We start from the raw sequence: 14,651 nt of genomic DNA, 5'->3' as shown, positions 1-14,651 counted from the left end.
ATATGGTTAGCCCAACTGCTAGCCTTAGTTACAACAGATAAATAGCTATATATTTTTGTCTAGATTGGTGTGGTTTGTTAACAAGTAATCTCTGTAAACAAATATCTGCATGTAAATGCAGGACCTGTGGGCAAAAGACAACATTATGGTATCAGAAGCGTTCTGGTTTATGTGCATAGTCCATTTGTTGTCTGAGTAGCATTGACCAATCATTGTTTGACCGGGTTTTGGTTGCATGCAGGTTCACAGGCCAGTCTGACTAAGTCATCATCAGAAAAACGCTGATGAGTTCAAAGATTGGCTAAAAGAAAGAATGAGAAGCTAACAGCGATTTGCTCCTTTAAATTAGCTGAAATTATCATTTTTTGTATCAATAATGGATTTTATTCAGATGTAACTGCCCGTTATGGTGGCAGACATTTTGCTTCAGGGTTGGTGACTGCAGTTTTTATTTTCATCGAGTGGGAGATATGATAGAAGTCAGGACACCTTGATATCCACAACTCGAAGGCTGATGTGAATGTGGATTTCCCAATTTGGCTGCTCGTAATTACGGTCTAAACGATATGACGTGAATGCAGCATCGGCCATGTTGGCCACACCAACGAAGTTGCAAGCAATTAAATAAAACTTTTGTCTGCATATAATTTCATGCTCCTTTATCTTTCTTTTCTTCTCCTCCTCATAATTATATTTCCAGTTCTTCTCAAGGTAACCCCATACACACATTGAAATGAGCTTTTGTAGAATTAGCTGTTAAGTTTTCAGCAGTGTCTCAGCAGCCTGACTCTGAGACACACACGCTCACACACACACTGCAATCCATTAAAGCTGAGAGAATTCGGAGATTTAATTTACTGTCTAAAATAGACTCAGACAGATGTGACCCTGAGGCTCCAGCAGCTGTAAAGTCCAGTCAGATGTGTGAGGCTCACTGACTTCACGGCGCTTTCGATGACTAATCTAATCTGCTGGTTAGAATATTTCTATTGACGAGAGCTGTGATAAAGAGGGAGTTAAAGCAGCTGTGATTCAGCTTGCACTTCCTTCAACAAATGTTTCTCAGAAATGTGTTACATAAGAGCGCTTTTACTTTATCTCACAGGCAATTATCAGGTTATAGTGGAGCTTTTCTGCTTTGTGCTCAGATGGATCCACATATACTCGGAGAAAGAGAGGGCTGTTTTTGACTAAAGCTCTACAGTGACTCAGCATCTTCTCTACTATAACTAGGTTACTGCGGATGTGACTATAATTGTCCAGAAATTATAAAAGACTTAACTCATTCACTAAAAAAAGATGATGGAAATGAGCAATTGACTGAGAATTTTTAGTGACGTGAGCTGATGACGAATTATTCACCTGAGTAATTAACTGTGAGATGGTTGCTCTAGCCAAAGTGTTTGACATTTTCTGGTTCATAAAGCCTCAGTGTCAGTGTCATAGCTCTTCACCCTTACCCATAAGTGGGAGTCAGGTGTGTGTGTTGTGCTCTTTCCAGTTTCAACTTGCATGAGCATTTATTGCTGTTTATTAGTGAAAGTACTGATGCAGTGGTGTTGTTCTTTTCCAGAGTGCTGAGAGATGTTCAGGATGGTGACAAAGAGAGAGGATGAAGTGTGATCGCTAAACAGGTCATCATGACTCGAATACTCTACTGTACAAACTGATGATGTCTGTGCTGTTGTGTAGAGACGCTTCTTACTGTACAACAAGGGTAAAAATTGTTTTGGCTATTGTTTGTCACTGTGCAACACCTCTTAGTTTCATCGAGGCATCTGACCTAGGGTTGGGCGATAAAACGATAACAATATGTCTCGCGATAGACACATAGTCAATATCAATAAAAAATGCGTTCGATAAAACTTTCGATAATTTTTTTTCTTCGTCGGAAGAAACCAGAAGTTGCGAAGTAAGGTTGGTTGCATGAACAAAGGCACTCTCTCTCAGGTAACCGAGCAATGTAGGAAGTAATCACTGATCAGTGGGAGTGACATGCTAACACACCAATCATGTAACATTATCATGTTCGATGCGCCATCTCGTTGTCTTGTGTTTGATTCTTTGCGAGGAGTGAGATGAGAAATAGAAAGTGAGCACTGCAGCGAGCGAAGAAATCGTCGATAAAACAGGGAAAGTCAGCTCGCCAGTATGGCAGTTTTTTGGATTTTATAAGTCGGACCGTAGTCAGACAAATGTGGTCTGTGACTTATGCAAGACTGTCGTCCCCATCAAGACCGGTAATACCACAAACTTGTTTAACCACCTTAGCCGCACTCACTCTTTGGGGGGCAGCCATATTCGCCAACATCCACCAACCGCAGCAGCACCGCACAAGCAGCTGACCACCATGCAGAGGTATCTGCTTCAGTGCCTGATGACAAATCATCTAAAAGGCACAAAGACGTAACGGAGGCAGCGGCATATCATATAGCTAAAGACATGCTTCACTGAGCACTGTGGAGAAGCCAGGTTATATAAATATATAGTGCTTTTTTTTTTAAACACACTTGCAATAAAAACATAATTGAATAGTTCATGTATGTTTAGAGTAAGAAGAGTGACATATTCATATGTCTAGGCTGGTTTTATAGTTAGGTCATAGGTCAAATAGGTCATTAAAAATATCAATAATTATCTATATCAACCGATATAAAACACTTAAATCGTGATACAGTTTTCAGCCCAGCCCTAATCTGACCTATTGTTGTTATGAAAACACTGATTCGTGTCAGACCACTATATCTGGTTAGGGTTAGGGTTATCTATTCACAGAAACTTTCCCAAGTCCAAAAAACAGAAAATGCAAAGAGTCACATTTCAACTTTGGACGGCGCCGCTGTGGAGCTGTCTCAGCTGAACAACATCTGACACCCTCCTTCAGGGATCTGCACTTTCACTGCAGTCACCGTGGTAACACTTACTTTCCCTGTGTCGCCATGGGAACACATCCTCGGATTATTCACTTTGTGGCCACACACACGCGCAGAAACGCATGCATAGGTAAGAGCACAGAAAAGTCAGCGTGTATGTGGGACACACACACACGCACAGATACAAAGATGTGTGCAGGCACACGCACGCTGCTCACCCACATACAGCCAATGGTGAGAGGTTACACAACCAGGTGATAACAGGTAGGGAAGGTGAGGAGTGTGTGAATGTGACAGAGAGGGATGCGGCTAAGATTTGGGGTAAAGTTTAGTTAGCTGCAGGAATAGAGATATGTGTGGGATATAGGTGTGTGTGTGTGTGTGTGTGTGTGTGTGTGTGTGTGTGTGTGTGTGTGTGTGTGTGTGTGTGTGTGTGTGTGTGTGTGTGTGTGTGTGTGGGCAGATAATGCTGAGGACAGTGAGATGTGATGGGGTTAGCAGATTAGCCTGACAGGATGAATGACAATAAGGGGATTACATAACACCTTTGTTACCTACATTTGTTAGTCACGTCCTCAGCTATCTGTGAATCCACAATGGTGTGTTTGTCTGTGTGCGAGCGTACGTGTGTGTGTGTGTGTGTGTGTGTGTGTGTGTGTGTGTGTGTGTGTGTGTGTGTGTGTGTGTGTGTGTGTGTGTGATGATAAAACACTCAATAAGACAGTGTGTGTCTGTCAGCAAACGTTACTCACTTATTAGACCAGAGATGTAAGAATATCTCCAGTGAACTGTGTGTATGTGCTGTGTGTGTGTGTGTGTGTGTGTGTGTTACCTGAATGAGAGTGCGTAGTGACTCCACATATGACTGCTCTGTGTCCAAGAGGGTCATCATCACATGTTTCCTCATGTCCTGTCAAGAAAGAAGACGAAGAAGGTCGATCATCACTGCGTTTAGATTTATCATACAAAAGAAACATTTCCTGTTGATGTGTCATACTCTATAGGCTGGGCAGAGAGAGCACTTACTGTAACTCAGATGGAATTAAACAATGTTACTGAGTCAAATATGGACCGACATTTTGGAATAAAGTAAACTGGAATCAACCTTTTTGTAAGACACAGTGACCTTGAAAAACCTTGAAAAGTCTTTAAGCTTTGAGTCCAGTTTGTAATGTTTTTGTTTCAGACAACACACAGACTGCAGGATCAAATTCTCCAGTTGTGAATTAATGTTTTCTTTTTAATGCACACTACTGTAATGGCCTTGTGATTAACTCCCACATGTGTCCTGCCTGCACCTTCACTGTAAACCTATCCATTTAAGGCAACAACAAATAAACAAACCTCCCTTTGCATCTTGCTTTAACCAGCTTTCTCCTTGCAAAAGGTGTGGACAGGTGTGTTTACCCATGAGACTCCTACATGTTGTCTATATGTCCAGCATAAATTAATGAAGACTTGTGTGTAAAATAAGAAACCAGGGTCACCTCAGTAGTGGTGAAACTCCACCTTTGTGTCGCCCTAAAGGGGGACGACCTTGTTATATTTTGTTTAATGCTTGAATAACTGTCGCCTTGATTCCTTCATAAGATGCGACCCTGTGTGTCTCACAGCTGCTGTATTAGGCTGCATGACGGCAAAATGGAAAATGATTTAAAGATTGGTAGATGCAACACTATCCTTGAGGAAGAAGTCATGAGGACACAAAGAAAGTCGGCCTGATTTTGATAGCACACGCACGCACGCACGCACGCACGCACGCACGCACGCACGCACGCACGCACGCACGCACGCACGCACGCACGCACGCACTTTACAGGATTTGGACTGAGACAGTTCTGGTTTTAGTTCCCATGTCATAGTCTCTAAACCCCCAAACTGCTACAGTTGGTGGTATCAATGGATGGAAACATCCCTTAATGTTGTTGGCATTAAAGCAACAGTTTACAGCAGACGTCTTGCAGTCTATAAAAGCTAGATAACCAGACAGTGGAATGAAGTATGAGGAAGCAGGAGAAGAATTACTGAAACTTAACTTTATATGGTATTTTCTTTCACTGCTGATATGAACTGAAGTGAAAAATAACGTAACAAACACTCAGCTGTTACCTCTCGTCTTTCTGGCATTTTAAAACTCCCGTGTCTACATCTGCATGTATCCTTTGCAACAACACACACACACACACATACACGCACACAACCGGATTAAAGGTCACCGAGGCCAGGAAGTCCACAGAATCAAAGCATGACTCAGCGGTTCATTTTAACAATGACTCATGGTTTATGGATGCAAGCGGACACAAAACCAACACATGAAGGCCCAAAAAAGGAAAACACACGGAACGAAAGTGAAAGAGGTGAAGAAGAGGAGTAAGGAGAAGAAAATCAAACCTAAAAGTTAATTTTTCTTGTTTCTGTTTGACTCTAACACTGTGGGATGAATCAAAATCAGTGGGCGCCTTGTTAAACTTAATCAGAAGCAGCTAAAATACAGTTTTTCGCAAGCTTCCCTCTAAAAGAATTTAGTGGTAATGATTGAAATATTTATGCTACATAGAGGCAATCCATCACTTTCTCTGGTTATACTGTGATGAAGTCTCTGCCATCACTTGAGACTGAGGCTATGTGTGTGTATGTGTGTTTGTGTGAGGCAGAGAGAGAGAGAGAGGTGGGAGAATAACAAGGGGGAGTATAATGATCATGGAACAAGTCAGACATAGTATCTCAGGGGTCTCAGGGGAGACTCCCAAAATACACTGGGACCAAACATGACTTAAATAAATATATATAAATATCAGCAGGAGCCACAGGCAAAACCCTATGGTGCATATACAGTGTAACCACAATGTCTCTCCCTCTCCCTCTCTCTCTCTCACACATACACACACACACACATGCAGAGGCCACAAAAATATACAGAGGAGGATTTTTTTCCTTCTTCCCCTGCTCCCCTCTGGCAGCACCACTGTGCCCTATAAATAACTGTAACAATGACTTCCCAGAAAGGCCATGTTTACTGTTTGGCATCTGAATGGATCCCAGGGGCACTGTGGGGTACCACCGGAGGGTGAAAGGTGGTGTGTGACACTGTGTGTGCGTTTGTGTGCGTGCGTGTGAAGCGGAGTAAATGTGCATGGACGTGACTGTGAGTGGAAAACTTCTAAAATGAGGTAAAAAGTGTGCAAAAGAGTGTTGTTTTTCTAATGAACGTTAGGCTGACATTTACATGCCACCGGTGATGCATTTCTTTCGTCAAATACTTTTTTATTAAGATCAACAATGTTGCTCCTTCGCAGAGTGAGGGACTCAGGTCCAAGTCTACTCTGCCGGAGATATAAACACAAACACAACACAGTGGAGTAAATACAGGGCTACACATGAGTGAAGAGGGAAACGCACAACACCACAGCAATCATCCGTTTCTGTTCCCCAATTACCATCCGAATGGAGACACTCGTCTAGTCCAAATACATCTTGGCTCCCAGCAAACAGCAGTGAGTCTGAATCCCAGTTTCTCGAGGGTTGTTTAACTTGACTTTTATCAATGGGAAGTCAAACTTTAGTTGATGATTTTTCTGGGTTAATTTCACATCTGCAAATCTAAATGGACTGGCTTCAAACCCAGCTTTCATCCTTCTGTTGCTGCACTCAAACAGTATCGCACCAAAATGAAAGATGTGAAAGGAGAGAAAGCTGAAAAGAATTTCAGCCGTTTAGATTAATTGGATTTAATTTAATATATTAGGTTAGTATTTTTACTCATCAATTTAATGTTGATACTGTGTTAGAAAATCATGAATCATGCCATCACAATTGGACCGCAAGGGCGACATCTTCAAATATAAACCTTCAGGCCTTCAATATACAAGTGTGTGACACAGAGAAGTTACCGTTCTATTACTGATTAATTATTGTTAGAAATAAGCCACAAACCTTTTCATATTTCATGAGTGAGTTAAAACAATTGATCATAATCTTTTATCACTTCATTTACTGTCTGACTTATCAGTTCAGTGCTCTATCTTACAATCAATCACCCATTTGTGTCACCAGATGATTGTTGCAGATGCAGACAGTAACAGCACTGTATGTCTTTAGAACATACATCAATCACACGACTCATGACATATCAGTATCCTAACTGTGCTGTATTGATGAATCCGTGGTGCTGTCCGTGGTGCTGATGTAGCAGACAGATTTGTAATTGCTCCTTTTTCTCTGAGTCCCACCCTTCTGTCAGTTTCATCGTTGATCTATAATATTCTCTCAACTACATACAATAAATACTTAATTCTATACTATATTAGAGCCTGTACACTCTATAAAGGAGCGTCACTATCAAAGTGACAAGGAGCAACATGCAGTCGCAGAAGAGCGAGAGGATCATAGAGGCCCTGCTGCCTGCAGTATTCCTATAATATTCTTGGAATATTTCTAAGATAATTCAGTTGCATATGCGTTGCTGAAAATAGACAACCAGACAAAGCCACCTCTTTCACACACAGAACTGCCTCTGCATAAATGTCTCACACAAATTAAACCTCATTTACGCTGATCAGATTAACAAATGCAGATCCACTCCCTCTTTATCACGACTGCCTAATTGGAATCTTAATTTTGACATTAACCCGACGAAAACAAACTTCTCAAATGAACCGCTTTCATTACAGTCCAGATAAATAAGCACGTGCGCAGCGTGGGAACGGCTGTGATCCTCAGAGGGCCGCGCGGCTGATGCTGAACGTATGACCGACAACAAGAAGACGGGGAGCGACACGTGTGTGATAACGAGGCAAAACCAGAGCGGAGCTTTGCTGGGAACAGGAATGCTCCTCTGTTCTGTGCCTGTCGTCCTTATTAGATCACACACACGCACACACACACACTTCAGGACATGGTGAAATTATGCAAGGAATGCCACTTTCATTTTGCTAGCAGGGTTACCATAGTAACCCCAGCTGAGAGGCTGAATGGCCACAGGAAATGCTCGTCTCCCACAGCAAAGCTGAAGCGTGGAGGACCCTGTCAGTGCAGACCGAGTCCAGAACAGAAGTTCAACTGGAGTAAAACAACACTGAGACTGTGGTGCTACGATGACACAGCATGAGTCACTGTTTGCTGTTTCATTCTCGTGAGTCCTGCTCACGACGCTGACGAGTCCAGTCATATTATTTATTTTCATTCTTGCAGTCAAATGTTTTCACTTCCTGTAAAGATAAATAATAGCTCTTTGACACAAATTTGGTCTTATTGTGGTACGACGGGCCAAGAAATTAGCACTTTATTTGGCCTTAACATTTCAGGTGCAAAACTGAGCTCACCCGAATGTCTCACTGTGCTGGCAAACCGTGTGCAAACAACTACTCTAAGTACTGAGGGTCAAAGTCAAACCACAAAGTCAGTTTGAGTAATAACTTTACTGTTAACATCTGTTTGTTTCTTCCAAATATAAGTTTGACTAGCCTGGGGGTTTGTGAGCAACGTATGCGATCACCTGACGACAGGTGTTTTTTGCCTGGTCAGGCATTATTTTATCAAAGTCTTCATAGTCCCACAGCTAATCAATTACTTCTGGAAGTACAGTGTTAATATAACATTATTATAACAAAATAAGAGTAACTTGAAATACCTTAGAAAAATCATGAGGGAGGTGATGGGAGGGAGCAAAGCTGACACATGTCTAACATGAGTTTAATGAGGACAAGCACAGGCGTAACTAAGAGCATTAATGCTAGCTACATTCCTCTTCAGTGTCCCAGTCGGCCATGAATAAAGCTAACACAGCTACATGACATGCAGCCATCATTTCTGACACAATGCCGCTACAGGGGTGACAGGCCAGTTCCTCAGAGCGGCAGCCAATCATCCCCCACATCGGCGGGGGTTGGAGCAGGTTGGACCAGGGCAGGACAGGGGGCAGGTATCCCCACACTTTGCCTGGCAGCAATCACAGCCTCGTTCTGTCTCAGGGAAAGTCGCTGTTGTCGTCTGGACCACTGACAAAGCCTGACAGGTACAGGCTGTTGTTGTTTTGTGTTGAACATGTTCGGATGGTGGACTGAATGTATCAGAGATGAGTTCATGCTGCACCTGCTGATGTCTGATACGGATCTACTCTGCTTTAACAAAACAACGTTTCTTTCCACATTTGCAGGGAATGAATGGTGAATTTCACAAAATATGAATCTGTGGAAGTCTGTTTGATTGCTTACGTATTACCAAAAAAAAAAAAAAATGCACTGAGCTGAAGCCTGAAGAAACGTCTAAAAACGCACATAATTTCTGAACTTTCATCTGCCATGTCATACGCCTTTGCTGATCATGTGGGAAGCTCCTGCTGTTATGGTATGTTACTTTACTTTACTTACATAAAGTATGAACATAATACACACTGTATAATCGATCTATGATTTTACGCTTTAAAAAAATGATGCTTGCATCTTAACTCCTACATTTAATATCCTCCATACACCTATTTTTCAGCAAATCTTTAGATAACACACACGCACAAAGATCAAATGTACAATAGTATGTTAAGTCTCTCATAAATGTGTGGTTATTCTTTTCTCTCAAACAATGAGTTCACTTGGTAGTCAGGGTTGTAGCCCGTGGCACAGTGTTAAATGTGACAGGATCGCGGCTCCAGGGGATTCAGCACGTCACTCTTTCAGACTGCTGTTGAGAGTGTGTGTGAGAGAGAGAGAAACATCTGAGTAAGTGTGTGTGTGAGTAGTACAGCGTGTACTCACATCGCTCTGGTGTCTTGATAATTGTGTGGTCGCAGGGGGTCCATAAAGTAAGTTATTCCCCACAACTGCAGCCAAACATTAGAGCATAGCAAAGACGACATTCCCCAGAGTCAGAGCGCAGTGTTTGAGTTGAGCATTATTTTAGTTTCATGTAGCAAAGGTCAGGACATTTGTCAAACTATGTCCCGTGTTTGTGTCTTTGTCGGCAGCACCGCTGTGAGTTTATGGCACCGCTGCTACTGCTATTACCAGGAGACTCAACAGCTCTGCAGTCCACGGCAGACAAAAGCAAAAGAAAGCAATGTTTTGTTGTTTTTTTTTTTAACTCAGTTTTGCAATTTCTCTGGGATTTTATGCTGTGGCATACATGTTGTTTTTATGAAACTGTTCTTACAGTTTTGCACTTTATAGTCTGAGAAGGCTACACTTTGGTGTTTGAGTGCCGCTAAATGAGACAAAACCGATGCCACTCATGATCAATTTTAGAATTTTATGTATTCCTTATTGGATAGAAATAACTTTCCATCCAGCACCTCTTGTTTCAAAAGTGATATTTTACTTGTGAAGGACTGAAATCGCTCTGTTTAAGTGCTGCAGCTGCTTTCAATTTTGTGCAATCAAATGTTTTGTAGGTCACTTTCTTTCTCCCTGTGACCTGAGCCGCCAAAAAAAAGACTGGGGCACAGCTGTAAAGACGGCAGCGACATCACTGACAGCTTCATACAGCAAACGGCTGCTCACTAATAATTGTGTATTGCCAACAAGGTTATGTTTTGCCGCTGTTTATTTTTGTTTGCCTGTCTCATAGTTAGAGGAACGTCTCAAAAACATGTAATTTTGTCCCGCCCTAACAGCCGCAACAAAGCTAATAAAAGAGGGAGGGAGATGTCAATCAAATGCAGTCTGTGTACGCCCACAAAGTCCTGAGAGAAGCTGTAATTGGTCAAAAATAATCAAAATCACCTGTGTGAGTTTACAATGAGTGTGAAAGACCTTTAGAGTTAATTTGTTGGAGGCGAGTGTTGTTTTTTTTTTTTTTTACATTTTCACTGTTTACCCTTGTCCATATAATTCAATTAAAAAAACATACGCATCCCTTTATTATCTATCAAAGTGTATGTTATGCAAATCTGGAATTGGATGCAAATTTGGCTATTAAAGAAAAGTTCTCTTTTCTATCATCAAAATAATACTGATATTAGAGTTTGTGCAGCTTTCTACATTGTCATTATCATAGAAAATACTCTTATTAGCTTTCTTGGAGAGAGTTAGGTGAGAAGGTTGATACCACTCCCCCACCAGTCTGTGCACTAAATATGAAGCTACAGCCAGTAGCTGGTTAGCTTAGCTTAGCAAATAGACTGGAAACACACAGCAACAAAATCTGCCTACCAAGTCTTATGTAAACATGTTCTATCTTGTTTGAACTGTATAAAAACCGAAATGTAAAGACAGAACCAGTAACCACCCGGAGTTTCTTTCAGTCCCTCGTCTTTGCACATGGCCAAATTGCTGAACATGTGTGTCAATATCAGCGCAACACGCTGTGTGTGTGACATCTTCAGTATAAACACACTGCCTTCGGTCCTGAGGTCTGAGCAGAAGTTATTTCATCAAAAGCATCAGGAACAGAAAGCAGCTTTTTTCCTCTCATCTCCTCGCTGTCGTCACACCTCTCCACCCCTGCCGCCTTCACCACCCCCACCCCCCCTCACCGACGACTGTATCCCCTGGCAACAGCCTGGCAAAAGCAGCAACAGGCAGAGACAGCATCCTCATCACCTGTCTCTCCCTCTGTTCAGTTATACACCTCTGTGAAACAGACGGATCTTCACAGTCCGGGTGGCATTCTTGAGAGTGAACGAGTCTCATCCTTCACTTCTCCCTCAAGCTTCTGCCTTTCAGCAGTCTTACGTAATCCTGGGCTGCAGATGTAGGCAACAGCATGCGTGTGTCTATATGTCCTCCTTAATTGTCATTTGCGGGTCACAGACTGCTGTGACCTACTCTCCACTGATGAATAGTTTTCTCTCTCTTTCAGACACACTCACATATTGATCCACCTCCCAACTCCTCCATCTTCATCACCTTTTCCATCTCTTTCCCCTCCAAACTCTCATCATACTCTTCCCTTTCCACACATTGGTCTCACCTCTCATTCACACAATCGGTTCATAAAATAATCAGCGTTAAGGTGTGCAAGGAGCTCTCCTCTGCTTCAAGATTTTCTCAATCAATACCACAAATGGGGAACAAAAAAACAAAACAATGAGTATTTTGTATTTACGCTGTGTTACATAAAATCGTTGATAGACAAACTGATTTGTTGATTAACAGGCAACTATTCAGTCGGTTTAATTGATTTTTTAAAAGCAAATATGTCTGTCTAATGTGAATATTCTCTGGTTTTCGTGCTCTTTTACAATATGAAATAAAAATATCTTCAGGATTCAGAGAAGACAAGACATTTATACTATTTTGATATTTTATGGACCAAAAGATCAAATGAATATAATCCAGAGATTCAGCAGTGAGGAAACTACAGGCCCTATAGACCTGAAAGACCAAAGAAAGTTACAAACAAATACATCTCAATGCTCAGTGTGGATTAACAGTCTGGGTGTTAAGATTAGCAGAACTACAGCTACATTATGTCTACAGTATGCAGGAGTTTGTGCATTCACATGTGTGGATGTAATCCAAAGCATGTTTGTTGATTCTGCTCCCACTCAAGCATACATAACTCGAGCATGAGGTGTGTGACTAACACGCAAAAAGGAAACCCCACTATGGACACGTTAGACGCCGCTACGATACCGCAAAGATCATCAAAACACTGGGCAGCGAGAGGAGGAGTGCAGATGGACAGACAGTGAGGCTACAGAGTGCTGGTGTCAGTAGGTGATATAACTAATCGTGTGATTCACTCAGCTCTAATTCTATTATAGAGAGAGACAGAGAGAGGAGTCTGAAGAAAGAGACATTATCCAAGGAAGACAGACATTAAAGCAAGGGATGAGTTGCACTAAGGAAGAAAAGGCAGAAAAATGGGGAAAATAAAAGGGAATTTAAAGAAAAACAGGATTTACAGAAGGAGAGAAGAAGAGGAAAAGATAGAATCAAAGAGGAGGCTGGATGGAGTGAAATCTAAATTTAATTGGACAGGTAGTTGATATGCCCTAGATATGCAACAAAGGTGCTGACAGCACGCCACACACACACACACACACACACACACACACACACACACACACACACACACACACACACACACACACACACACACACACACACACACACACACACCAAAGAAAAGGAAACACTGGTCTACCTCTCCGTTAGGGCTTCCAGCACATAGTCCATTCCCATTCAAAGTCCCGCTGGAGTTCCCATTCCTGTTGTTGTTGTTTCTGAGCTGATCCACAGCATCTCTGTCCACCACTTCTTCTCCTCCTCCTCCTCCTGCATCTCTCTCTCCTCCACCTCCTTCATCCCCTGTATTCTCTCCATTCTCATTCATTTCCTCCAGAGCGATGCTGAACTGGGCTAGGGTTCGAACCATCTGAAGCATACGGAACGCTCCGTGCACCTGAACGCACGCTCAGTTTGGCACATAGACACACACACGAAACCACCAGAAAACACCTGCTGGATTTTTACCGGTTTGCTTACTCACACAAAGTCTTCATGTCTGCAGAGCAACGTCGGATAAGAGCAGCACACCTGAGGGTCGAGAGAACCGCCGCCTTTCCTCTTATTCACAACATTAAATAAACATGTTCCTCCCAGTTGTCTCTCCTCTTCTGGCAACAAATGCTTTTAAATAATTCAGTCCTTCAGAAATAAAACCTCTCTGCAAATTCTCCTCTCTTCCACAGATTCAGTGTTGTGCCTTCAGCCTGTGTCAAAGTGTGCGTCTGTTCTGGAGGAGGTATGCTCGGCTGCGCTGCTTGTCACCGCGCGTGTGTCATGCAGCACACACGCCGTACTGTGAGAGGCGAAGGAGCACACTTCAGCATGTACGCATGGGTGTCCGATCTGTTTCTTCTGCTTGGATGATGTAGGCAAGATCGGAGTGCATGTCGCGGTGTGTGTGGACAACAGTGGAGGGGAAAAAAAAGTGTGTGTGGGTGTGTGTGTGTGAGTGTGTCATAGCCCTCCCCCTTTGGGTGTGTATAATGCGAGACAGCAGGCAGGGCAGACGCTCGCGGAGCTCAGCTCAGCCAGACCCAACCAATCCCCCCCGTAAATAATCGATTGAAGTATGAGAAGGGGGAGGATGACAGAGCTGTCCATCCATCCGTCTCCCTTTGAATGTCCCATCTGCCATGACAACATCTCCTAAATGTCACACACAGTACCAATGATTCGACGACAGCACCGTCTAAAGTTCACACCGCAGTTAAACGCCCACTGAGAAATACAGATTTGAACGAAAATCTCCTTTCTGTCTCCTCTATTTCTATAGACAGCAGTCCAAAGATAAGCATGACTACGGTGCAACAGTGTCATTTTAAAGGACCATACTTGTGTTTTGCATGTTTTACTCTCATCTATGGTATTGAATTCTACCGAATTGGTATATTCAAGTTTATATGAAGTTTCATGTCAGTCTGGACATAATATTATATGAAAATATAACAAAGAGTTTGTTCAACCCAATAAACCTTTCTGTTTGCATTCCTTTATGAGTCACTGAATAACTATAATAATCATCATTGTAATAATAATAATAATAATAATAATAATTTCTGAAACCTTTGGGCTCTTTCCTCGCACAGTGACAATCTCATAGGGTTGCAACCCTGTTTGACTACTGGCTTTATGTGACAGTTTTCACGAGTGGAAACATTTTCTGAATAAAGTTATATTTTCATCACATGGTTTTGGTTGTGCAGTCGCAATAAAAAACATCACTATTTGTGGCTGTCCTCCTGTTACAAACTGCATGACGGTATTAAGTGGTGTAAAATGGTCTAAAACATGCAGAACCGACAGTACGCTCCTTTAACAATTCATAAAGTACATG

General features: G+C 42.2%; 1 protein-coding gene across 2 annotated transcripts in view; it reads right to left on the bottom strand.

Moving 5' to 3' along the window:
• Positions 1-14,651, bottom strand: part of LOC139336581 (rho guanine nucleotide exchange factor 17-like) — a 61,743-nt gene that overhangs the window by 16,740 nt on the left and 30,352 nt on the right. For both annotated transcript variants that reach the window (XM_070970724.1, XM_070970725.1), the window contains one exon: positions 3,706-3,783. In XM_070970724.1, the coding sequence (XP_070826825.1) occupies positions 3,706-3,783 (78 nt within the window). The remainder of the gene's footprint in view (positions 1-3,705; positions 3,784-14,651) is intronic.

This window comes from Chaetodon trifascialis, chromosome 9, assembly GCF_039877785.1.
Source record: "Chaetodon trifascialis isolate fChaTrf1 chromosome 9, fChaTrf1.hap1, whole genome shotgun sequence".
NCBI classification, from domain to species: domain Eukaryota; kingdom Metazoa; phylum Chordata; class Actinopteri; order Chaetodontiformes; family Chaetodontidae; genus Chaetodon; species Chaetodon trifascialis.
The sequence above is the reverse complement of the archived record's forward strand: the minus strand, read 5'-3'. Positions and strand labels throughout refer to the sequence as shown.